This window comes from Aythya ferina, assembly GCF_964211825.1.
Source record: "Aythya ferina genome assembly, chromosome: 4".
NCBI classification, from domain to species: domain Eukaryota; kingdom Metazoa; phylum Chordata; class Aves; order Anseriformes; family Anatidae; genus Aythya; species Aythya ferina.
Genome location: NC_140300.1, coordinates 76,635,532 through 76,661,658, shown reverse-complemented (window position 1 = coordinate 76,661,658; position 26,127 = coordinate 76,635,532). Strand labels below are relative to the sequence as shown.

Here is a 26,127-nt window from a genome sequence, read left to right as displayed (position 1 = left end):
GCCTGCCATTGTATTACTTATGTGAAGCTCAGCAGATTTTTTTCATTTAAACAGTTTTAACTTAAGCAGGAACCAAACCAGTTTCTGCTGCTTCTTCCAAATCTCAGAATCCTGTTGCTGAAAGCACTTGAACATATCAGGCCATCCTAGAAGCAAAGTGAAATTTTATCACACAATACACTTTAACTGTTGGCAATCTACTCCAAAAGCATGACGTAAAAGGATATCAGGCCATAAATTGACTATGAACGTTGTCTTAGGCATTCTGTATTTACACCCTCACCTTAACACTAGTTGTTCTATCTGTAGTTGAATATCTCACTGTAGAGATGAGTAGTTCCCTTTATGCACACATTTTTATAGATTAATAGTTTTTTGTGCACACTTGTGCATGCATACACATGCATTTTTAAATAATTTATTAGAGAAGTCTTCCTATGGAAGAAACAAGCCAGCGAAGCTCCAGCTTAGAGCGCATATCCAGAAGTTACAACAACCATGTTCATTAGCTCCAATCTTGCACAACCAGTTCATCTTAATAGGACTACAGCAGCTCTTAATAGGACTACAGCAGCAGGTCAAAATTGAATTACATTCAAACAAGGCAAAAACCTCTGCTGCATCTCACTTTTCTCAACCCCTTAACCCTCCCTCTTCAACAGAAACTTTTTATATAGGTCTGTCATGCTGAACCTGAAAGTGTTATGGGCTGGTTCCCCATGCCTTCTTCCACGGTCACATATCTCAGAACAGGTTTCACAACCAGATGTCCAAGACCAAGTGAAAAATGCAGTGTGCCTATGTAATAATTAATACACATTTGTGTAAGTGTATAGAAGTAACAGAAGGAAAGAAAGAACAGAAGCAAAAAACAGAAACCAAATCAGGAACCCTTATTTGTAAGACTATGTGCTAACAGTTTTAAGCAAGATTCTCAGGTCTAGTACAGTAAATTTCTCTATTTAGTGTTAAATTCAAAAATCTGTTTGCTATGGCAAAGTAAGACTTACAAAATCACTCATGGTTTGTTACAAAAGTAGAAGCTCTTTGTTCTTTTCCAGTTAATTATAGCTAAATTGGTTGCATCTCCATGATGTGAGTTCGGGTTCTAATTTCAAGTTCAGTCTGTGTGACGACTCACTCCTACTCTAGACAGAAGAAACACTAAGCCATTTCTGTTCCTTTGAGTCTGGGGGGGAAGGAGAAAGTAAGGTTAGAGAACAGGTAGGAGCTCAGCTACGACATCATATGGTGCTTTGTGTTATGCAGAATTCTGTCAGTATGACCTTAAGTTTGTTACCAGGAAGTACAACTTTTTGTTTAAACACATACATACAGCATAAATGCCACACAAGACCCATTAGAAATATAGAATTTATTTACTCTTTACATTAAGACAGCAAGATATTGCAACCTCGAACATGCCATTTCATGTATCATAAACAACTTACAGATCCCTATGCTTACAGTTGTAGCTATTGCTAGCCCAAAACACCACAAAAGTGTATTTTGGCAGGGTCTCTTTAGACTTTAAAGCCTTTAGCAGCAATTTCTGCACAAGTGTTTTAAGACTACCCTTCATAATAATACATGTGTCAAATCCTACATTATCCAGCTGCTTACTCTTACCTTTCCAGTTTGTGGTCTTGAGAAAATGACTTGATCACAGTAGCAGCGAGCAGTGAGATTGATGACTTGCCCATTTTTCTTCCCTCTGGTAGCAGTTCTCAGTAAAAGCAATTCCATGTTTTAAGGCCACCAAATTCCTCATGATCTTTGAACTGTGTTTTTGGCAGGGCAGCTCCTTTCCTGTCCTTTGAGTTCTATAGTCCTTGTGTCCCTTTCCCCTTGCACAACCAGGTGCAAGCTTACAGGAACAGTCAGTGATACAGTTCTGACACCATCTTAAAACATTTAATAAGTCTACTTCTAAGAAGTCTAAGCAACAGAAAGAGAAAATTGTTTAAAGCTTTGAAGTACCACGAACAACAAGTATTCACATAACCAGTGTCCTGACAGCATCTGTTCAGTGTACTTCCCTTCATCCTTAAAAGCTCAGGACAACTTCAGTGCTTTTTTTCCCCCTTCCCTTTTGTCCCTTAACTCTTTCATGTGTTCCATTTGAACATACTCAGAGCTGCAGCACCTCAGAGCATAAAGATGCAGATGAGCAGGGGAGTGACAAGTGAAGAGGGAGAGATACAGGGACACTGCTCCTGGCAGGCTCTGCACCAGCCATACAGTGAATATGCATACACAAGGGATTTTGTTGCTCTGGTTTGTGTTAATTTAAATTAGAAAAAGAAAAAGTATTACTCCTGCTAAGGCTGGTTGTGCAATATTTGTTTCAAAGAGCCACCATTCAGTCTGACTCTGTTCCTGTAGGCAGACTTCCTACTGATCCATTTCTCACTAGCATCTTGCTGTAGTTTTTCTGCTGTTCTTCCTTGAAGCTATCTTTGACTTTAGCTCGTTTCAGGCCTCCATCCCTACAACAAAGCAAGAGAAAAGTAAACCTTGTTTGTCAGCAGAAATGTTACATAGTTTGACCAATCAGCCATTTGACTCAACTCTAGAGTTTTAACACACAAGGTGATTTGTCCAGAGAAGGGCGACAAAGCTGGTGAGGGGCCTGGAGAACAAGTCCTATGAGGAGCGGCTGAGGGAGCTGGGCTTGTTCAGCCTGGAGAAAAGGAGGCTCAGGGGCGACCTTATTGCTCTTTACAGATGCCTTAAAGGAGGCTGTAGTGAGGTGGGGGTTAGTCTGTTCTCCCACGTGCCTGGTGACAGGACGAGGGGGAATGGGCTTAAGTTGCACCAGGGGAGTTTTAGGTTGGATCTTAGGAAGAACTTCTTTACCGAAAGGGTTGTTAGACATTGGAACAGGCTGCCCAGGGAAGTGTTTGAGTCACCATCCCTGGAGGTCTTTAAAAGATGTTTAGATGTAGAGCTTAGTGATGTGGTTTAGTGGGAACTGTTAGTGTTAGGTCAGAGGTTGGACTTGATGATCTTGAGGTCTCTTCCAACCTAGGAAATTCTGTGTGATTCTGTGATTCAGAGATGGAGATGACAAGATTTCTTAACTTCTAAACCTGGACTTAAGTTGTTGGGGGGGCAGATTTTTTTTAAGCAGCACAAATGCCTTAAGTCTTAATGCATATGCAATCCAAATCCAATATACCTACTAAAACAGCCTGATCTGGTGTTGCCAACAGGCTGCACCTAGAATAAAAATCTTGGCCTTTCTGGGTCACTATTTCCACTCAACTGCAGATGCAGTTCATCTTGTCCTAAACTGTAGCTATCTGATCTTAAACTCCAGCTGGGCCTCATAACTGAATTGATTGGCCTCTTTTCCATCCCTTTATACACACTTAAAGTACTCTTAATTTTCTCATGAAGAACAAAGTTAAACAAATGGTATTTAACACAAACCTAAGAAGCAGCATGCCTCAGGATGTTAAGAGCCCAGAGAAGTCTGCATGTTCAAACAGCTCATACAGTTTAACAAGGATAGCATCACTCACCAGGGAAGTTCAGTCAGTCCTCCTTGGTGAGCAATAGCTGACCTCACCCGGTTGGCAAACTGAACAGCATCTTCTCCTTCCTTCAAGTATTTTAAATTCAACATAGTTAGAAATTAATACAAAAACTTCCATCATACTTCTCATCTGCTGCTCCCAATTGATTCCATGCCAAATGATCCCCCCCCCTCCTTATGACAATGTAACCCGAGGCTCCTATGTGATAAATAGGATCTTGTTTTTCAGCAGAACATTTGAGTTCAAGTACATTTTGCTCCAAAGGAATGCATGGAGCAGAAAATGGTTTTTAAGCTACAGATGTAGCCTTAACTCCAGCTGGTATTAGCAGCCATGTGTAACAGCATATTTACTGTTATTATTTGCATCCTTATTGCAATGCTGACAGTACCAGGCTGCACTCCACACCCTTTCCAGGGAAGACCCTCCCAGTACTACAATACATCAGGAAAAGTTAAGTCTAAACATAGATCAAAAAAGCACTCTTAAGTCCCATATAAAAATGAATTGGAGACATGAGTGTGGCCAGGGGTTTGGAGAAGAGAGCCAAGACCCTGTGACACTTTCAGAAAGCGAGAAACTTAAACAGTCAGGCAGGCAGACGCTCAATTACCTTTCTAACCATGGGTGGCATGTACCATACATTGCAAACAATGGCCCAGCTGGTCATGATCCGCAGCAGGTAGCTGACAATGTTGTATTTGCTGCTATTCCAGAACGCATCTCCAAACTGAGGATCATACTGTAAGGGATCAAAAAAAAAGATAAAATCTCTTCCTCCACAGGCCACCACAGCCTCTTGAATTTCAGTGGATGTTTTCAGTCACAGGCTAGGACTGTTTCAGTGCCATACATACCAGAATTCAACCAAGGCAGGTGGCCCACCACAAGAGCTACTGTGCTTTCATTAGCAGCCCCACTGAGACAACTTCCCACCACCCTGACAAAGACAGACCCTCAAGTCATTCTCAAGTTCAGCAGCCAGCTTCTTCCTCATACCTTGATTGCAACAGGGTAGATTGTCCCTCCTATTTCAAAGCTCCCTTTCTTGAACATCATCACAGATGTATTATTTATACAGGTGCCTGTCCAGAAGATAAAATCAAGTTGATATTTCACACAGCCTGCCACATTTCAGTAGTAACACTACAGCAACATACAGGCCTTATACTGAGGAGCAAATGCAGACCCTTTATGTTAAGCATCTCTCCCCTGCTTGCTTGGATTCTTTGTCTTGTGACCAACTCCCTGAATGGAACCACAAGTATGAAAGAAAGCACAAGGCTGACATTAAATATATCATGAATAAGTTCATCTTGCCCTGTAAATTATGTCTACTCAATTCTCCTGGCAGAACAACCACCAGCCAGGAACACAGTATTGTCTTAGTGTAATCTTCACTGAAAGATTAAAAATACAAAAGCTAACACAGTAAGGATTTATCTGGGCACCACAAGTTATGAAAGCAAGAACAGAGACAAGTAAACACTGAGTGAAGGGAAGGAGCAGTTAAGTTTCTTACCTTCTGGAAAAATTAAGATCGGAAGCTTGCTCTTATCTGCCACATGTTCCCTGAGCCTGTGGAAGCAACAAAGCTTAAAAAAATCGCTACTTTTCATCTTCTTTCCCTCCCCCTGCATGTGCATTAGAGTTACCAAACTCTTTGGTGAGAAATCAAAACTGTTTAATGGACATTAGTGTACCTTCCACTCTGCCACAAACCTTAACTGTTGTGCAAGGATTCCCTTACGCCCCCTCCTACAAATTACTTCTATTAGTTTTAGATTTAAGGAAGCAACTGTCTCCTCTCCTACCTATTTTATAAATTGTCTGGGAAGCCAACCCACATACACCATTAAGTCACTAACTAATCAACTCAACTTGCAGTAAGTTGCCTACATCAGGAAAAAAAACTGTGCAGTGCTCAGTCCAGGTTCTGCTTACTTAACAGGAGACTTCCTATTGCCAAAAGATACTTCAAAATACTACAGCTCACATTACTTGAATAAACCTTTCTGAACTTAGCAAATCTGTCCTGATGTGCAGAGGGGAACAAGGTGGTAAAATAACTGCACACTATCCCTGCCAAAAGGCTCTTACAAATCAGCTGTTTGTCATCTGTGGATCCTGACTTTGTACAAATCCTGTTTCCTGCTAAAGCCTCACTGCGCCCTTGTGCTTCTGTCTTTCCACAATCACAACTCCTAATACAGGCCATTCCAAAGTTTTACTTCCTAAACCACGGTCCTCAACTGTTCAATGACAGTTCACGGATTACCCCAGTGGGGCCTCTTGTGGACTAGCACATACCAAAGCTGCACAAGCAATCCAATTCCCCACTCCAACCCACACCTCACCTTTTTGTCACTAGATGGCGGTCTTTAATTTCTGAGCGCTCAAACCAGACATGAGGACAGGCCTTCACAGTTGCTCTCTGAATGACTCCCATTAGTCCACCATGAACCTGGCCAACCTGCAAGCCCAGGAGACACATTAGCATACAGTCACAGAGTCACAGAATTGTAGGGGTTGGAAGGGACCTCAAGAGATCATCAGGTCCAACCCCCCTGCCAAAGCAGGTTCCTTACAGCAGGCTTTGCTCTAAGTTCATCACGAGACACCCAAAACAGTTTCACAGCATCCCTGATAGAAAAAATGTCATACTGGAAACCACAAGTCAGGGTTAAGCGGTGTCTACAAAAAACATTACAATGCATTTACTTGAACAGATCTAGAAGTATGTGTGAATACCTATCTCAATGATTTCCAACAGATTAAGAGCCTGACACTGATATTTTCAGGGCAACTTCACCAACACATAACCTGTAGTCAGACTCAAACAATTCTGTACTTTTCCCCAGTGCTTGAGGTAACTTGTCCGCTAACTGATAGAGCTAACACAACCAATATTCCCTTGTTTTGCCATTCTCCCCTCATACCATTGCATAGCATCCATCATTGGTCAAAATGATCGCATCTATGGGTGATGTGTGGTTGGCAACACAAATGCCTCCTTTCTGAGGTTTGTTTTCCCTGCAATTACAAGATTTGTTGTTAGACTACCAGTAGTTCCATGAGCACCACATGAAGCACACAGCCCCGTAAAGCCATCAGGTCTGTCAGCATCCAGCATTGACAAGGCCTGTGGGTCAGCAGTGAGCTGCCCACTTCCTAATGAGATACTCCCACCAAGGAGCACACATGCTGTGTGCTGTTTTGTTACCATAACATGAGCTCACTGACCTGTTATGGTAATGGATAGTCCCAGACAGAGCTCTGACAAGGATCCGGGAGCACGTGAGGTGGACCACTTCACTCAGATAGTTTTTCACACTGAAAGAGAAGACATAAGCATCTGGAGAATGCTGGAAAGCAGCTAGACACACATGCAATGTTCTTCTGCCTACTCAACTTAACTCAGGACTAGAAGACTTTCCTGGTACTCAGAGGGCTATTCCCAGCTCCACCACTCACTTGCTATGGCAGCTAGGCCAAGAGGCATGGTATGTGCTTTATCTTGTTTACCTAGACAAGGCAGTCATCTCCTCAGGAGGCTTTTTGCCCTCACAGTATCTCATTGGTATTTTTATATTTAATACACCTTGTTGAGTGTTTATTATGAGAGCAAGAGAGGCTGATCAAAGCCTCAGCCCCAAACTTGTCAAGAAGCCACCTCTACCAAGGCAGTGTATTTGTAGGTCAAGTGGACTGTCAGTAGGTAGTCCAGGTCACATGAAACCATTCCTGTCTCAATACTGAGTACTTTGCACTGACACAAGGCTACATAATCAGCCTTTTGACCCTCACACACACCAAACACACTCACCTGCTGTTTGGCAGCTGTCCTACCAGTGTTGTCCCCACAATCATCGAGGTAATCCCAATAGCAGCAAGAGTAAAGCTGCAGAAGGAGACATGAAAGCAAAGTAGTTTTGTTTAACACCACCTCCCCTTCAAAATGAAAGGGATTAGCAAAGCTTAGTTACCCTGCAGATCCTTTACACAGTCAGTTCTAATTCACTACTAATTCCCTGTCACACTGCAAATGATGGCCTAGCTAAGACAGCAGTATCAGATGCCCTGATGCATGTAGCGTCAGAACTCACTGAGCTTTAGAGATCACAGCACTACATTCACATTGCCAATATATTTGACTTGGGAGAAGCAGTCACAGAAGACATGATCACTAGCCATCATCTACTGTCTTGTGTCAAACAAGAGACAAATGCTCTGAATGCCTTCTTATCCACTCGTAAGAGAGTTTAAGCAACTTGTTCTCTATCTGTAATTTTTGCCTTTGGCTAAAAAACCTGGGGAGGCACAGATGGAAGTATTCCTCAAGTAGCAGAACCCCTCAGCACCCAGAAGCTTACCGTAGTGGCAGCAGGAAGCAGTACCGCACTATAACCCCAATGACCCACACAACAGTGAGCCTCAGGCTGATGTAGTGGAAGTTGACATTAGTCCTTGTGAGGAGGTTCCAGGAGACCAGCTCTTCAGAGGAAAACCTTTGGGTGACTTCATCTTCCACAATGGCCTCAAAGCCTTTTCTGCAGAAATAGAATATGTCGGAGAATTGGAACTCCATTCGATGTAGACCTGCAATTTCTTTCTCCATAGGCGTTTCATCTCTTTCTATGATACCTTGGGAAGGAAAGGGTAGCCATATGAAGAAGCAGTTCTATAAATTCATCATCCTCCAGAACATTTGCAGCTCTGTTTCGCTTCAGGATAAAAAATTACAGCCAGAAGTACTCTTATGACAGCATGATCAGATGGGTAGCTGAATACCACATACCCTTCAGTAACCCAGTTCTAGCTCCCCTTCCTATACCCCAAGCAAGCAACATACCAAGTTCTGGTGTGTAATGGAGGTGAAATAAGAAGACAAGCTATCTCCCACCACTTGACCCCTCCAGCTTGGCAATCTCATCCAAGACAATCCTACCCTTCCAAAGGTGATCAAATGCATACTTGCCCTCTCCACTAACTGCTCCTGGTGCTCTGTGTATTTAAGGGTGTTCCATCTCCTCCGTGGCAGCTTCCCCACTTCCTAGCCCTGAATATCCCAGCTTCCCACAGCCATGGTCTATTAAGACATGCTCTACTACTACCTGTCAAAGCCTGGACCAAACAGCTTCCATAGCATCTGCACAAGGACCAGCCATTAAGAAATGCACCCACCTCCCTTCAGAGCACAAGTCTTTTCATAAGCACAGAGAGCCCCAATATTTTTATTTTAATGTAAATCAAACAACGGAAGCCCTCCAGAAAACACCAGGTTTGAGAAAGTTGGAGGGCCCTCAATGTAATGTGGTCTGCTATTAATGGTTGCATTTCACTTTAACTCTACTCACAGGATGTCTGGCAGTAGAAGAGTAACCTGGAGAGGTCAGAATCATGGTACAAGTATCAAGTATTTCTTCTCACTAGGACTTTTTTTGTTTATCTTGTTGTCAGATAAACACCTATTGGTCACTTAAGCTTTTGAAAGCAAGGGCAAGTCATGTAAGCTAAAAGATCAAGTGGCTGCCTTCCGGTAAGCAAGTCTGGCTCCTGGAACCAATGACTTCAGAAATCCAGAATAGCATGTAACCAGAACAACCACCCCCAGAGATGTTCAACTAGGATTACCAAGGTCCAAGTTCAGGGTGCCACTATCAGATGCCGACTAATTGCATAATCACTGTGCCTTGATATCAAGATCAATGGGTAGGGAGGAAGCACCCAACTGTTTTGAACTACAAGGACCTTTCCCACAAGTACATACCCTGCAGCACTGAATTCCCCCACAAAATCCCAAGAAAGCCTTGCCAGCAGCAGAACTCGGTGAATATACATGTATTACATGCAACATTTAGATTACAACTGATATGGGTCATCTTTCTGGCATGCATGTGTGAACAGAAGGAGCTCCAAGATACACAGCTCAAATCACTCAAGTAAATACTAAACAACACCCAAGGAAGACACCACACTGCAACAAGCTTTTAGTACCTGCAGGTCTAAATTCTGCAGCCCAACTTGCTATTGCACCACACTACTGCATAGCACACATTCCTATCAGTACCCTGTATGAGTAAAACACAGCACACCCAAACACACACATGTACTTCAGAATCCCCATTAAACAAACAAAGCACAAAAATTCAGCAGCAGGGATTACCCCGGGTAGCATTTGCAACCTGGATCAGAGTTCTACTTAAAGAGTCCTTCCTTTCCTCCTTCAGCCCTTCCCTTAAACCCATGTGCTGCAAGACACCCAAGTCTGCAGCAGGACAGCCCAGCCTCTTTCTCTCCCCAGCTGCTGGGGTAGGAGCTGAGCCACAGCCCAGAAGCTGGCACCAGTGCCACTGCCCTTCCCCAGTCCCAGCAGAGCTGGGAAAGCTTCGTCCTTACCCGCCCCCACCTCAGCAGCAGCCAAGCAGCTGTTTCCCCTGGCTCATGCAGCAGTGGGCAGTGCCACCCCACTAGTGCTGGCTGTCACCCCAGGGCACCAGCCTGCTGCTGTCGTCACACCACACCCCCAGGCTGCCTTGCGGACAAAGTACTTGAGCAGGGTGCCAGCAGCACCTGAAGGTATTATGACCAGAACCAAGCAAAGCACATGCTGCTCAAGTGATATCCTCAGACTTCTTGTAATCACGAGTAACACTTGGTGGCCTTTAATCCCTTGGCCACAGGCAGTTGGCCAGAGACATATCTGGAAAGCAGCATTATGCCTAGGTACAGCAAGCAGCTCCCTCCACCAACAAGGAAAACAACAGCTACTGCTTGACTCAGTATTACAGCACCAAGCTGTCTAAACCCACCAACTTCAGAAGGACTGCCCAATGCTCAGGCAGCACCTACATGGACAGCTGAGTAATCATTTCTCCAGACACCTGCTGGGCCCACAGCTACCCCTGTGACCACCATTTCAGCCCACTGCCCTCTGAACAGAAACCACATAAGGCAACAGCACCAGCCAGATCATCATGCAGCACAAGGGCCAGGTAGCATCTTGCCTGAGGCTACTCCTCATGCCACCAACACAGGCCTGCCCCTTTCAACAACACGTCAAATACAGGGTTTTGGTACTGGAGCCAAAGGTGACATCTGCCACCTTCTCCCTTGGCTTTCCTGTCAAGGGCCCAGGTAAGGTTGAATTTGAGCTTTTTGAGGAAGAACATGTTTTTTCTGACAGGCAAACTGGACCTTCCATGTACAGTACTCCCTTCTTTCCTGACCCACCTCCTGGAGAGGACAGGATGGTCAGGACAAATGCACCAGGTACTGCACATGCCTCTCGTGTCAGCCAGCACTCAACACGCACATGGGTATGCACACAGCCCCATGCCTTGACCCTGCTTTAATCAGCTGCTCGACAACCCCTTATCACCAGAAGCTTCTCCTCCTTCAGTAAACATTGCATAACACCATCACACCTCTGCCCTGACATCTCAGCAGATACCACGTTGGTCATGACAGACCTTTGCCTATCCTGGTCCCATGGCAGCTTCACACACATACAGGAACCTGGCATCCTGATCAGAAGTGGATCAGCTTCAAAAGCTCCAAAAAGCAGAGCCTGGCACAGGACACTACACATCTCCCTGCCTCCCCACACCTCAAGTCAGGAAGAGGCCAGCTCTAGCTTACCAGGTTAAGAGCCACATGCAGTAGGAAAAGTTCTCATTTGTTCTTCCAACAAAAGGACTTTCTGAGCTGTGCTTCAGGCCTGAACTGTGTTTCAGGCCACAGCTGTGTTTGTATCCTCATACAACAGAACCTGAGCACCAGGTCAGCCTGCTGTCATCTCTGTGCATTACCACAGGGCATTTCTGCCACCACTATGGCTCCAGCCAAACACATGCACCCAGGTTAATCCACATTCTCAGCCACCACGCACATAGTACACCCCTCAGCCAAACATGCAGTGGGAACAGGTACACAGCACAGCTACTTGGTGGTTTCAGAGGAAGGTGGCTCACAGAACCATGCATTTTCCAGGTCTTCTACCCCTAGAGTCATACTCTCTCCAGAGAAAAAGCAACCCTCAGTGACCAAAGGTACAGGAAGGACAGAGCTCTGACTGTGCAGTTACAACAGCAGTCACACTCCCTGCCCTCTCAGTGACCCACAACGTGATGGGACCCCATGACCTTTACATGAAGGAAGGTTTGCTCACTGCTTCACTCAACCTGTAGAGCACAGTAATGGGGCACCTGACAGAGTAAGGGGGCACACTACATCCCTGTCACACTGCAGAAAACTTTTAAAGACACTTGTGACTGATACAGACAACTCTTCACCACCCAAGATGTACAAACTAGGTTACAAGTCCCATTTTGACCCATGCTCAGAACTGCTGTGCAGTAACCTCCAGCTCATGATCACAGCTGTAACTGACAGCTAGGTCTGCTACCCACCCCGCATGCAGACAGCACAACACCCATGTGTCCCAGCATTGGTAAGGCTGCTCTGTTGGAGATGAAACACACACAACCACTTCAGTCCCCATTACTGTGCCACCTTCACATCAGCTATTTGGTAGAATCAGATAATTCACTTGTCTGCTAAAGGGCTCCTGCTCACAGCTTTGCTGCCAAATGAAGTGAGACAAAGTGCTGACATTGAAGTGATCAGAAAACAGCAAATCAGCAGCAGTACAGAGGCAATCAGGTACCAGGATGAAACCAAGTGCTGGCCCAGAGCAGCCTGGGCAAACACCAGCTGCCCTCACCACACATGCAGCCCCCACATCCTCTCACAGCCAACTCTGACCTAGTACAACCCCTCTGATACTATGTGATATCCTGCACAGCGCATGTAAGAAAAGCTATTGCTTCATATTTCTTCCTTTAACCTGATTTTGCAACTCTTCAGCTGTCTTTCTACAAAGGAGACCAAGAAGTTAATCCAGCAAGCAGTGAATTAACTTGAGAAGGCAGCATGTAAGTAGGAGCAGACTAATTAGGGAAAGAAGTGTAACATCCTACAACAGAGAAGGCACTCTGAGCTTGTCAAACACTGTCCACTAAAAGGCAGATCTCCTTGGAGACTATTAAATGTATTCTGACACTCTTAAGATAAAGAGTTGTCCAGCAGCCTTGCACATGGTGTACTAAACACAGGTTTCAAGACAAAAGCAAACTCTTATTGCAACTGCTATTTCCCTCAATTGAGGACAGTCTCCACCTGAAACTCAGCTTTAGTCAACTTGATGTTCTTTTGTACCCCCTCATTTCCTCATCCCCTGGTTTTTCAACCAGTCACCAGAAGCCAGTAGGAGAAGCACTTCACTCTGCAGTACAGCTGTGGTGCCAGTATATTGCCTAATAATGTGACAGAAGTATTGCCAAATAAATAAATATCAAAGTTTATAAACATCCTACCACCCTTTTCCATACTCTCACACACATCCACCTTTCCATTTGAAAGGGCTCATCCTGCCTACTGTGGCAGGTTCCTCTGAACAGTATGACCAGATGCTGAGCTCTTACCATTAGCAGCAGGAATCTTCAGCACCTCTGGCTGGGGCTTCTTGACACCTTTTTCTATCCGTTTAGTGGCCCACTGTTGAAGAGAAAGAACGCATTAGTACCCCAGATGTAATATTCACTTAAACACTTCTACGGTAGCAACACTTTAAGATCAGTTATTCTTTGTCTCTTCACCAGGTAATAAGGCACCTGTCTTCCTCAGATGCACACACAAACATATACCTCTCCTCTGAAGAAACAGTGCTGAACATATTTAATTACCAAAGCACATGCAGGTCAAGCCGGTGCTTCCTTACTCTGCTTGCCAGTCTTCAGAAGGCCAATGAGGAGATCAACATACTTTGCAGTGTCATTTGAGGCACCACACGCCCCACAGCCCTTACCTGCCTCACTACTTGCACACCAGCCCAAGAGCACAGCATGAGTTCAAAGCCCACAGACATGCTGCAATCAATCTTGTACCAGCACTATTTTACCATACTCACATGAAAGAGTCCAAGTGGGCCACATCCAGTGAAGCCTAAACACAGCTAACCCAGCTATTGGGGGTCACAGCAAGCCTGGTTCACTTGGGTTTCACCCATGACTCTTCACCTGCTCATTTCCTGGCATTTCAGGGTTCCAAGCAGCACAGATTCAGGCCCAACCACACTCACACAGAGCCACTTCCCTGCCCTTGGACAGGGCAGCCAGCTCACCAGGGTTAACCTGCTGTCCTGTAGCATGCAGACCATCAGAAGCAGACAGAGGGGAACAAAGCCATCCTGAACAGCTTGCAAAGATCCCCACAAACCTGTGTGATGGAGGCATCCAGCACCACAAAACACCCCCTGGTTTCTAGCCCTAGCAGGACTGTAGCCAGCCCAACCTGTTCTCAGGCAACAAGGCTGCCTCCACCTCCAGCTGAGTCAGCTCCACGCAGCACTGTGCAGCAGCCTGCTGCCTCCTGGATCTGGCAGGATTTTTTTATGTGCCTGAAGGTGGCAAGCCCTTCACTGCCCTGAAGCCTTGCCCGTCACTTTGGGGCAGCCCTCCTGCCCTGGATCCACTCCTTCCCCACACAGCTGCACTGCCAAGGGATGCAAAGCCCACAGAGAGCTGTCTTACACAGCTGCCAGTGAAGACAATGCATTTTAATTCCTCCTCCATTTAAATTTTATGACTTCTAGAAAAGCTGTGACAGCAGCTGTTCCAAGAACACTGAGCCAGCAGAAGCAGCATACATGAATCCATTCTGTCCAAACCTCAGTGGCTCACCCTCCTCTCCCCCAGCAGCAAAGCCATGCTTTTTAGCAGCACCAACAGGCCTCGCTGACCTGCACACGCAGGACTCAGCAATGTGAGACACACTGAAGTGACTCTCAGGACACACAGCCCTCAAAATTGAGGCTTTCTGTCCATCAGCCTCATGGACCATGCACTTTGCTCCTCTTCCTTCCAACAGAGCTGCAGGGCATTTGGGGATCCATGCACATCCTGAAGGCATGGCCCCCAGCATGTAACCTTGGAGAGCAGCAGACTGCCAGTGCTGCTTCCCGTATCCAGCCTTGCTGAATCACCACCTGCCCTGCCAACACTATCACTTCATTTCCCAGCTCTTCTGTGGCTGAAGCAGCAGCTGTTCCAGGAACTACAACTTCTAGGAGCAGCTCTGCACCTTCCTGTTACACATCATCCTTGGCTGTGTTGCATCATTAACTCTTGGCAAACACCAGAAGGAAACACTACTAAAGCAATGAGCTACGCACAACACCTCTATTTCTACATTTCTTCCACTACATGGAAGCAGGAGCACAGGGCAGAGGCTGAACTGCAAGTACAGTGTTCTAATCATCCTCTGACCTGGCTTGAACCATTGAGTTAAGCTGTAATTAAAGTCTCCGTAAACAGGCAAGTCACTTATTACACACAACAGCAAAAATATACTGGGCTACTGCCAGAGCCACAAATACTACCAGAGAAATGACTTCTCCCAGGTCCTCCCAAAGCAGGCATTAAAGCCTATTGCTGCCACCTTTTGTTTTGCCCACCCTGGGACAGAAGCATCCCTGGAGCTCAGAAACAACACCCAACTCTCCCTCAGGATTATTCTCCCACAGAAATCCTGCTGTGGAGAGCTCAGCTCAGCATACAGCACCCGAGAGCCTGAGCCCAAGCAGAAGGCAGTGACACTGAGGACACAGGCTATTGAGACATACCAATGTAATGCTCAAAAGTTTGCAATATCCTCACACACAACCACATCCTTTAGCACTTTGCTTAGCAAAGCAGGCAGTAAACTTTTCCCCAAGCACATGGAAATCGCAGGACCACATAACCAGCCACATTCCTGCAGCTCTAATGCCTTCACTCACCTCAGAGGAGCGCTGCCCAGGCCGCAGGCCTTGCCATCCACAGGTTGCCACAGCCCCGGCACACTGCAGTACCCTGCGACACCAAGCTCAGTGGAGTGCAGGCAAGGCCGCAGGGGGCAGCTCCCTTTGCCCTCCATTCCACTTACTCACGGGCACTTGAAATAGAAGTACTGTCCATCAAAGCTGAATTTTAACTCTGATTACGTGAAAAGCTTGTTTACATCTAACTTGGAAAACATGAGACACTGCATGCAGCAATGCAAGTAATTTCTCTTCCTGCTAGCTGGCAATTTGCAGTACCACTGCCTTTTCAGCCGGTTCTGTCCCAAAGCAGCTTTGCACCACAAAGAGCTATCACCATGCAGATAGATTGATGTCTCAGAGGGGAGGATATCACCTTGGCACACTGGAGATCAAAAAGCACCCTGCAACTAGGTGATGCAGTACTCATGAATGGTCCTGTAAGAGGCTTCAGAGGCAAAAAACATATTTGCAAAAGATGTCAGAAAACATCTCATCTGCAAGCAGTAGCTGTGTACCAAGTACAACTTGCTGTGACTTCATAAAAGCAAAGGTGCAGGATGATTTGTTGCAGTCATTCACACCTCAGCTAGGAATGATGCATGGACTTCCCCTGTTCCCTTACGGAGGGAGCTCATCTTCACCCTGTGTATCAGCCTTAAATATCATCTCCAGTTCAGGAGCCATGTTCGATGACTATTGAAAAGGAGAGCTTACTGAATTACTGAAGCTGTCTGAAATCTGAAGTTACACAGCACTGAATGGCTAGTGTTCCCTTGTTAAGGATGTTGGCAGGTCATACTAAGAGCAGATGTGGATATGCTGGTTTAGGTCAGCATCCTCCTTGGAGGCTCTCCACACCTCAACAGAAACACAGATTTCAGAGCACCTCCCACACAAGGGGAGGCAGCAAAGCCTGCATGCCACTTCATCTGTTTTGTGTGAGGAGAACAACAATGCCAAAAGGAGCAACGACTTCAGAACAAGGGTAGAGGGCCCTCTGGGCTACCCATGCCATTTTTTCCTCATCCTGGGGGACACTGTAGTCACAGACTCTAAACAGGACAAAGAGCCCAGCTTGACAGGACAGTATCAAGGGCATTTGCAACATAAATGCCAAGTCGCTTCTTTTACACCTCCATGCACTAATACATCTTTAGGACAAGATACAAGCAGAGCTGCTGCTGTTCATGAACAGCATTTGCTTATCAGCAGTATCAGAACTGCCAGTGTTCATGCACTGGGAAATCAGGAGTGGCATCAGGTCAGGGTTGTTGACCAGGAAGATGCTGCAGTAATTAGCAACATAAACCCAGTGGAGGGCAACCCCAGCTCCACTGGCCCCACCTGCATGCCAGCAGCCTTCATTACTGTCTGCTGTGCACACTGGTAGGGACCTGCACAGGACTGGGGCCTAGGTTAACACTGTTGAGGAACTAAGATTACACAGCAGGTGTGCTAAAGTACTGCCCCAAAAAACAGTGCTGACCCTGCCAACAAAGGTCATAGTCCCCATCAGACTCCTCTTCAAGAGCTTTCATTAACCTCTGACCCAGTAGCCTTCAGCCTTGTTCTTGCAGCTCCACGCTCTCCTCCACCCCACAGCCCATGAGGGATGCCAGCTACAGATACACAGACCTGTAATGACGCTGTCCAAGGACATCAGTCAAAGCTTGCTTAAGAAGCCAATGAGTTCAACAGGAACAAGCAGGAAAACCACAGTGATTCATATTTACAGGCTGCAAATTCTCCCTTTTTCTTCCCCACCCTTATGCCACGTACCATAGCTCCCAACCCTGATGGTGGTTCAGGAGAAAGCTGCTGCCGCCTTGAGTGCTGGGGAAGGAGCACAGCACAGCCCACAGAGCCAGGGACTATTGGTTTCACCAGTGGCACCCAAAGATCCTTATTGTCCCCAGGTTTATTCTTCCCAAGTTTAGCTTCCTTCGAGTTGCCAAGGTCATCTGTAACACCAGCACTGGGGCTTCCACCTCATAGCTACCAAACTTGTTACACCCTTGCCTAGTCAAAGTGCATTCCCTGCAGGGCAGCATAAAAAAAAAACACTATTAGAAACTTCTTTTACAAGGGCCGCTATTAATCCCAGACAGATCAGTTACATGCTAACACACCTATAACTCCAAGCATCTGCTGCACATTACCGCACTCAAAGCAAAAATAAGTCAATAAATGTTTTTTTCTGCTAACAAAGAGCCCCGGAATTGGAAAGCCTTGATGGAAAGGAGTGCGTGATTGACACCAAGAAGGAACAACGCACAAAATTAACAACTGGAAGCTACCTAAGGGTGTTTAAAAACTAACAGGTTGAGTCATCACACACAATGATGATCACAGGACGCAGTCTCCACCAATTCAGGAGTAAGAAATACTTCTGTTGCAAGTGATTCTGTAAGCATCAACACAGCAGGGCACCAGTAGTCTGAGGAACTCCTCACAGGAGCCAACAGCTGAGGGAGAAGCTTCTGTAGCAGTAATCCAACATTTAAAAAACAAACACATGCTAACATTGCACCAGATATTATTTCCATACTGAAAGGGAAGCCATAGGCAGAATAAAGCAAGCCATTTTCTCTCAATGTGGCAAATCAATTCAGAAGCAATATATATGTGATGGGGGAACCAAGTTTTCTAACAGCAATCCTCTGCCATTAGTATAATCAAGTCATGCTCTTCACTTCTTCCTTGCCTTCTCATATAGTACAGCAAGTACATGTATTTACCCACTTCATATAAAGGGGGTCAACCCCAGTACAATACTGGGTGTTTAAACACAAACAATGCAGTCAAACATAACTTCCTCAGTGCTGCTGTCTGTACATGCTGCATTTTGCTTATAATAACGTTCCTTGCCAAGGCAGCTCAGCACAGACAAAGTACTATGCACCAACTGATCTCTCTAGTATTCTGTTCATCTGAAATTACTGACAAGAACACATTGTTCTTTAAAGGAGCCCTTCCCTTTTCTGGGGTCACACTAGCAGCACTGGAAGTGAGCATCACACATCCTCAAAGAAGCATAAGTAGATTTATTTGTACTGGCAGGCAAAAACTCCAGTGCAAGTCCAGTATCATCCTCATCTGACTCCATACCACAGCCTCAAAGACAACTGCACACCAGAGGCACATGTCTGTGTGCCATGACAGTGTGCCAGCAGACACCACATGCTTCAGAGCAAACCCAGTTACCTAGCCCCTGGACTATTCTGCCCAAGATTGCAAAGCTGGACCCTCGTAACAGATAACCCCTACAGAAAGCACACAATATTACCTAACATAAAGCTGCACAGAAATTCAACTGCACAGTCACTGTATCCTCCCATTGTGCCAACAGGGAGTTAAAAACAGGCAAGAAGAGAGATTAAATCCATACTCAGCTAGAGTCCACAGACTGCCACCACTTGGCCAACAGTTCATACACTCAGCCCATCAAAGGAGCAACAAAGGCTGCAGCAGTGCAATACTAAGTGTTATACAGACCCAAGGATCACACTGCTCTGCAAAGATGGGAGCCTTTCTGGGAGATCCAAGGCTGGAAGCCAGAAAGAAAGAAGCCTCAGGAAGCTGCCGAGGTTGCCACAGTTGGAAAATGCCTCACCTGCCTGAGACTGCTGCATCCTGACTCAACACTGCTCCAAAGCAGTCTACTGCTACTCAGTAGAAAGCCTGCAGATTCAACTCAACAGCCCAGGAAGTTTCAGACAGCACAGTTGCACAAGGCTAGCAACTATGTATTTACCACTTTCCATTGTTAGTATTATTTTTGGCAGGAAGAAGTCAGTTACAACATCTATCTTCAGGGCCTCTTGCACATGCTGCTTCGAATCAATTCTACATCAAGCTGCTGAGGCAAGCATATTCATGAGCCAAGAAGAAGGGGACACCTCCTCAACAACATGTTCTGTGCAGTCTTCTCCCTAAGCAGGTGTCCTGATGGAACGAACACTCCTCAAGCCAAAATCGTTTTGTCTACATGGCACTGATCTTATCCACCCAATAAGTGAAGCAGGTACATCTTCGCAGACTCTTCACCTCAGAACCCTTCTCAATTTATCATTTTATTGAAATATAATTCATATTGACACATATACAAATAAAAGAGAAACCTGTTATATGTAAATACATTAATACAACAATGTAACACGTCTTAAAAGTATTAAAGACTAATTAATCCATTTGTAATACATGTTCTTTATTATAAATTGCATCTATTTATGAAGAAACAGATCACAGAACTGCACCTGTACCTCCAGAAAGCAGATCTAACCTCATCTCCCAAAATATATTATTTCCTCCCGTATGCATCCCAACAGCTCATTCTCCCAGACCAGCAGGCCGCCACCATCAGCATGCTGTCAGCTGCTTCTCTGTACGTCGGCCCAAGACATTTCAAGTCACTTTTTGCTGCTGCATTTGACAACACTATAAATAGTGACAATGAGATAAGAATTAAGAACGATAAACAGCAGTTTGTCACAGGTAAAAGCAAGTTGGTCAAACAAGGCTATCTCACTAGGCCATCTGCACACTCCTTCAGGCAGACCAACCTCCACCTCATCAGCTCCTGCTATCCATTTTTAATCCCAGCAGCAACTGGTTTTTGTAGCCTCAAGTTATTCTCACACCGTTGACGCTACATAATAAAAGATCCGTCCCACACGCTCAGAAAACACCTCAGATATGCCCATTCTCACCAGGAGCCTTAAAACACATCTACCTCAGCCGCACTGAAGAGACGCCATTTTGATTAGGACATTGGCACTACTTGTATGATTTTAAGGAGAAGGACCCGTTCACTTTCTCATTACTTTTCTTTAAAGTACCATGGATCTTTAAGACACTGAAGCAATTTTTAAGCGAAGACCTCGGAGAACAAGACCAAACGTGACAAAGCCTATCTACCGTGACAACGTACTGATGTACACCGCACCCCCACGGACCCCACAGGCGATGACTTCACCTCCCCTGCTCACCATGGGGGTGCAGCCCTCTCTCCTGCCCACGAGGAGGGGGCCCCGCCAGCCGCCATCTCCTCACGCCCACCCCACCAGCCCCACTCCCATGCGACAAAATGGTGCCGAGCGCTCTTCGCACCCCGGCGGGCCGCGTGGCCGACCCGGGCTCCGCTCAGCGGGCACCCCCGGCTCCGCGGCCGGCAGAGGGGGCGGCACGCTGCTCGGCTGTCCTTCCAGCCAGAGAACGGAGCGGAACCAGGGGCACCTTCACCCCTCACAGAGCGCAGGAAGGGGCAACGAGAGCACAGCCCACCCGCCTACCTCCAGCGTCTTCACCAGCACCCACATGTAGGCCTCGGAGATGCCCAGCGAGACGCCCAGCGCCGAGGGCAGCACGATGAGAGCGAGCACCATGGCGAGCCACGCCGCGCTCAGCCGCGCCACCAGCCAGCCCAGCTCCTCCATGGCGGGCAGCGCCTCCTCCCGCACCGCCTCCGCTCCCAGGCCAGCCGCTGCCCTCCACCGCCCTAAAGCCTCACGGCCGCCCCCGGACCGCCCCCGGACCGCCCCCGGACCGCCCCCGGACCGCCCCCGGACCGCCCCCGGACCGCCCCCGGACCGCCCCCGGGACCGCCCCGCTCCGCCCGGCCCGACCCCGGCGCCCCGACGGCGGAAAAACGGAGCTGGAGCCTGAGGCCTAGCCCCGGCCCGCAGAACTGCGTCCGGGAGGGACGCACAGACTGTGAGGTGATCCAGGCTCCACTTTTTGGCTCTGGCACGGTGTGTCCTGCATGAGGCACCTCAGCTCGGCATATGACTCGCTTCTCCCACTCCTTGCCTCGCCTCGCCTCGCCTCTCTGTCTGATTCCTCCAGGGACGATTGCAGGTGCAGCATCTGTGCACAGCCACCGCCGAAAGCAGTCTCCCGCTCAGTCCGAGGATGTCAGCCAGAACTTAAGGCTTGTTTTCCCCCAAGTGTTTAATTGTGGTCGCACCAGAGAGCCCCAGTCCGTGCCACGCACACTTTAATACAAGAGTCCCTGTGCTGCAGAGCCGCAGCTCAAGCGCTGCTCAAACATGTCAGGGCTACAAGGACAAGTCGGGTAAGGGTGCTCAAAACCAGAAAGCAGTTAGGAGCCTAAACTAAAAAAAGGACACTATTTCTGGAACCAGGTACTATTCACTACACATTCGACCTAGGGTTACATTCAAAATTTGTGTTTTGTCTGTGCCTTCACTGACAGGATGACATACAGGGCAGTTATCACTCACCCATAAATCTCAGGTACAAATGGCAGAGGCCAAATGTGTTGTTTACTTGGGGCATTAGGGAGCTGAAATCTCTATCCAAAGGAAAGGTAGCAACAGTGCAGTGTATCTAGCTCCTCAGGTAAATAATGTGTGTGTGGACAAGAATCTCTCATGCAGATTTCATCTCCTTTACTTTACAATTGCCTCACTCGGATAGTAAAATCTAACATAACTGTAGAAAGAGTTGCCATATAGATACACATATGCAACACAGATTTTTTGTTTGTTGACAGAACCTTCAAAAGTGAAAATAATGGATTACTACAATCCAGTCAGTGTCCTTGTTAACCAGTGTTTCAGTAAAGCACAAAAAGTTTGAAATGGGTACAATGTCTGTCAAATCTGATGCCATGCACCAAAGTCAGGACTTGCAGAAAGCAGAAATCCATCCATGTCCCTTAAAGACCAGAGGACAATTCAGACACCTCTTGTTCTAACATTCATTGCGAGGAACTGAGGTGTTACTTTTCCACTATAATGGTGTGGCTATTGTACTACCCCCCACCCCCCTCCATCCTGGCTGACATCAGAGGCAGCCAGATTCTGACAGCTCTATAAGCAAAGACTAGAAAATGAACAGTCTTCACCAGCATTTGTTCTTTTTCTCCAGCAGGGAAGATGACTGCTGGGATCCCTGCTGTCATTAAATGACAATGGGAAAAAAATTGGTAGTGAAAACAAATATTAAGGTGCAATTTCAGGCATGTCCACTCTCTATAAACTTAACCCACAGAGGCAGAAGTGAACATGTCAACAAAAACAAACTACTGCATCCAGGTTGCCCTGTAACCTTACCTGAGTAATTCACAACGATGTTAAGGTTAAATTGGAGAAAAATCATTTTTCTTGTTGTGCTCCTTAAAGTACCTTCTTCTTTGCCTAGTACAGCACAGAGGGAAGATGTCTGGTAACCTGACATCCTCCTTGTAATCACAGAGCTGCTGTCAAAGTCCTGTAGTGAATGTGCTGAAGTTTCTTATTTCTCTTTATCTTGCATTCCTTCAAACACCAGCTAGCTGTTGACTGCAAAAACTGTTGACTTATTTAAAACAAAAGAGTCTTTGCCAAGTGCCCTTTGTCTTGTAAAAAAGGTAGAGCAGTTATAAACCACTCATCATTTATCTACTGATAAAGTAGTTTAAAATTAGTGCCACCATTCCTGCTTTTTTCTCTCAAGTATTGGGACCATACTTTCAGCATGGGCAAGAACACTTTCTAGTAGAAAGTGCAAAGTATGAGAAAAAAAGATCCTATGAGACTATATCAGTGTTTATAAAATTGGAAGAAAACATTTTCATAAAGCCTTATATTTTGACTTATTTCACACAGTGTGGTCAGTGCATTCAAAAAAGGCTGAAGGTGAAATTAAATGCCTCACCTTTATCTAAACCAGATTCTCCAAATGAATCCAAAAACTTTGGGTGTGTTGACTTTTTTTGAAAAATCTTTCTGGGAACTTATGAGATTTCTTATTTTTTTTTTTCTGCAAATAATAGCACTAATCTATTTTTATGACCATCAGAAGAATGTATTTACATTTCTTGCTTCAAAAGCCTTACATTTCTTGCTTCAAAAGCCCTGTATACATAAAATGTAATTGTGACAGTTAAACTGAATCAAAGAATAAGAAACATCACATACAACGTTCTAGTCAGCTGTAGTACAAGCGTTTTCTGAACAATTTATTTTTACATTCCTTTCGGTGTCGTTATTTTATCCTGCTTGATTACCTGTGCCTGTAGAGTTTGGCTTTGTGGTGTGTAGCTACAAAATGACTTTCCAGGAGCAGGGAAATGCTATTGAACTGACTCGGGACAAGCATCCAGACAGAGCTGCCTCATCACTCTCCCTTTGCAAAGTCATTGCACATATTTCTGGCTTTGGGTGGGTCAGATTTGTTAAGAAGTAGCTTTTCACTTGTCTCCTGTCACTAGAGACAGGCAGCTTCAGAATATTGTGAGAAACACTCTGTAGCCAATAACATAGGCTGAGGCAAGGATCTCAGTGAAGCAGCAATTTTATTCGCAATTGCAATGGCGGGTGTCCCACAAGCAGGAGAGTGCATCTACTAGTTCCAAAACACAGTTTATATACCTTTTGATGACAGGACCCTCCCCTGTTTCCCCACTGAGTGGGTAATCCAGGTTCACAATCTATCTGATGCTTCACAGATAATGCACTGCCTTCAGTTGCCAGCCTGTTAAATTTCAAATTTATTTTGACTTTTTTTACTGTTTGAAGTGGTAATGTTTCTTCACTTATCTGACTTGACACTGCGATTTTCACCTAATTGTTCTAAAGAGTCTGGTTCTCTGCATTTTACAAGGTTGCCTGCTAAGTTTTCTGATCACTGCAAGCATACCTCAATACCACATTCCTTACCTTTAAACAATGTAACTCTGCAAAAACAACATTTTTATTCCCACAATATCAATCAGCTTCAGATCATGTAAATATCTGTATTTTATGTGAAATAAATATGGTCCCTTAGAGCATAGATGTCTTAGTGCGACTTTTTATCTTGTGCCATTTGGTAATGGCGGGTAGTCAGTGAGCCACTCAGGGGAATTCTGCACTCTTGCATTTGTCTTCTGATTGCAGGCAGGTCGTGCTTTCTCTCCACCATTTCATTTGCTATAATTCACTGTAAAAACTGATATGCTTTACACACTGAGGAGTTAGATGATTTCAGCTTCAGTTTATAGACTGGAACCAAACTGGCAATTTACCTTCTATGAATCTACCTCTGATTCATGTTGCACTGACAATACAGATGTGATATATGGAGTAATAATTCGTGTCAAGAAGGTGGTTGATGTTAATAAAGAAGGGGCAGATGTGTGAGTGTGGCCATGGGGGTTGACAAGCCCCACGGTTGGTGATAACATCAGACTCTTAACGATGAGGCCATCAGGAATGTGAAGAGTTTAGAGTGAACAAAGAAGGGTGATTCAGGAGGCGCCATGCCGTCTGGGGTTGCTTGTTCTCCAGCCATCAAGGCATGGAAGTTGCTGGGTGTTTGCTGGTTGCTGGGCAAAGTTGTTTGACCAATGAAAAGTTGTTTTTGAAAAGGATTGCTGTGGGGAGAAGGGTATAAGAGGGGAGTCTGCCCTCAAGGCTAAAATGAAATTAAAAATAAATAAATTTAAAAAAAAGGCAACACGATGAAGTTATGTCATCAATAAAGAAGCAGAAAGAAGGAATGAAAAGGAACAGGCTAGCAGAACGGTGACCAGGACGGGAACAGGCACATTGATTGCCTCATGAAGATAGGTTCGGCCAGACTCATCAAACCGCTCAAAGAAGCTCCTACTGAAAGTCGCTGGAAATGGGCGCACCGGAGCTGCAAAGAAGCTCACGCTGAGAGAAGCGGAGCCGCGCACACAACTGCCCCTCGCTGGTAAGCAGTTGCGCATTATGGGGAATCATACGTCCTTAGAAACAAAGACTGTCCTGGTAACCTTACGGCTTATTCTCCTTCTCAACAATCAGACAGTTTATGATCCTGAAATGTGAGACCAAACTGAGGTCAAGGTGTGGGACTCTGCAACTAAAAACGACAAGGTTGCAGTGGGATTGCTCGGCACCTGGCGAGCAGTCTCTGAGGCCTTAAAGAGCCGTGTGGGACCACAGTCAGACACGTGGGGTTTGCCAGACAGTGAGGGAGCTGCGGGCTCCTTTACTGATCCTGCTGCTACGCCATCGGCCCCTCTGCTGCTACAGCCATCGAAGGCCTTTGCTGTTCCGCCCCCTGGCGACCTGGACGTGCCTTTTGACCCAGGCCCTATTGGCCTTGAAAAGGAGATGGATATGCTTTTATTCGATGTGGGAAGCACGGGATACATAAGGCCCGAAGGCCGAGTTGCTTAACAACTTAAAGCGAGACATATTGCTCCCACGACTAGCCCTGGAATTCTCCCGTGTTTGTAATGCAGAAAAGGAATGGAAAATGGAGACTGTTGTTTGTAATGAAGAAAAGGAACGGAAAACGGAGACTGTTAAGTCATGGAACTTAAAGGATTGTTTGTTATCTTTCCTGATTGTACGCATGTATAGGCATACTCGGGTTTCATATGTAAAAGCAATGTTCTGTATATTTAGAATGTTTGATGTTCGTGTGTGCGTGTTGGTGGAGCGTAGACTCCCCGCACACCCAGCGCTGTTTACTTGCCTTTTATACCTTTTATAAATATTCCTTTTATAACTATTACTAAACACAGATTGAGTTGAGACTTCACTTATAACAGAAGGAACAACCGCATGTATCAGTACAGGCTGGGGGATGACCTGCTGGAGAGGAGCTCTGCGGAGAAGGACCTGGGGGTCCTGGTGGATGACAGGTTGGCCATGAGCCAGCAGTGTGCCCTGGTGGCCAAGAAGGCCAACGGGATCCTGGGGTGCGTTAAAAGGAGCGTGGACAACAGGTCAAGGAAGGTGATGC

At 45.9% G+C, this 26,127-nt stretch overlaps 1 protein-coding gene across 1 annotated transcript; it reads right to left on the bottom strand.

Annotated features, from left to right (window-relative positions):
* Positions 1-1,360: 1,360 nt before the first annotated feature.
* Positions 1,361-20,891, bottom strand: LOC311436476 (glycerol-3-phosphate acyltransferase 3). The gene is made up of 12 exons (XM_084518677.1): positions 20,697-20,891; positions 13,028-13,100; positions 7,916-8,186; positions 7,369-7,443; positions 6,786-6,875; positions 6,482-6,575; positions 5,900-6,015; positions 5,065-5,120; positions 4,542-4,627; positions 4,156-4,284; positions 3,528-3,607; positions 1,361-2,489 (listed from the first exon to the last, which is right to left on the bottom strand). Exons 1-12 carry the CDS (start codon positions 20,838-20,840, stop codon positions 2,363-2,365), a joined length of 1,341 nt encoding a protein of 446 aa, XP_084374803.1. The 5' UTR covers positions 20,841-20,891; the 3' UTR covers positions 1,361-2,362.
* Between the last annotated feature and the right edge of the window lie 5,236 nt (positions 20,892-26,127).

Bases quoted from the DNA above. Each gene is read 5' to 3' on its own strand.
- LOC311436476 (XM_084518677.1), bottom strand. From the start codon at position 20,840: ATGGAGGAGCTGGGCTGGCTGGTGGCGCGGCTGAGCGCGGCGTGGCTC. The intron at 6,576-6,785 runs GTCAGTGAGCTC...TTGTAATTGCAG, and splicing joins ACTATCCATTACCATAACAG to GGAAAACAAACCTCAGAAAG. The intron at 2,490-3,527 runs GTGAGTGATGCT...GCTTTGTTGTAG, and splicing joins GGACTGACTGAACTTCCCTG to GGATGGAGGCCTGAAACGAG.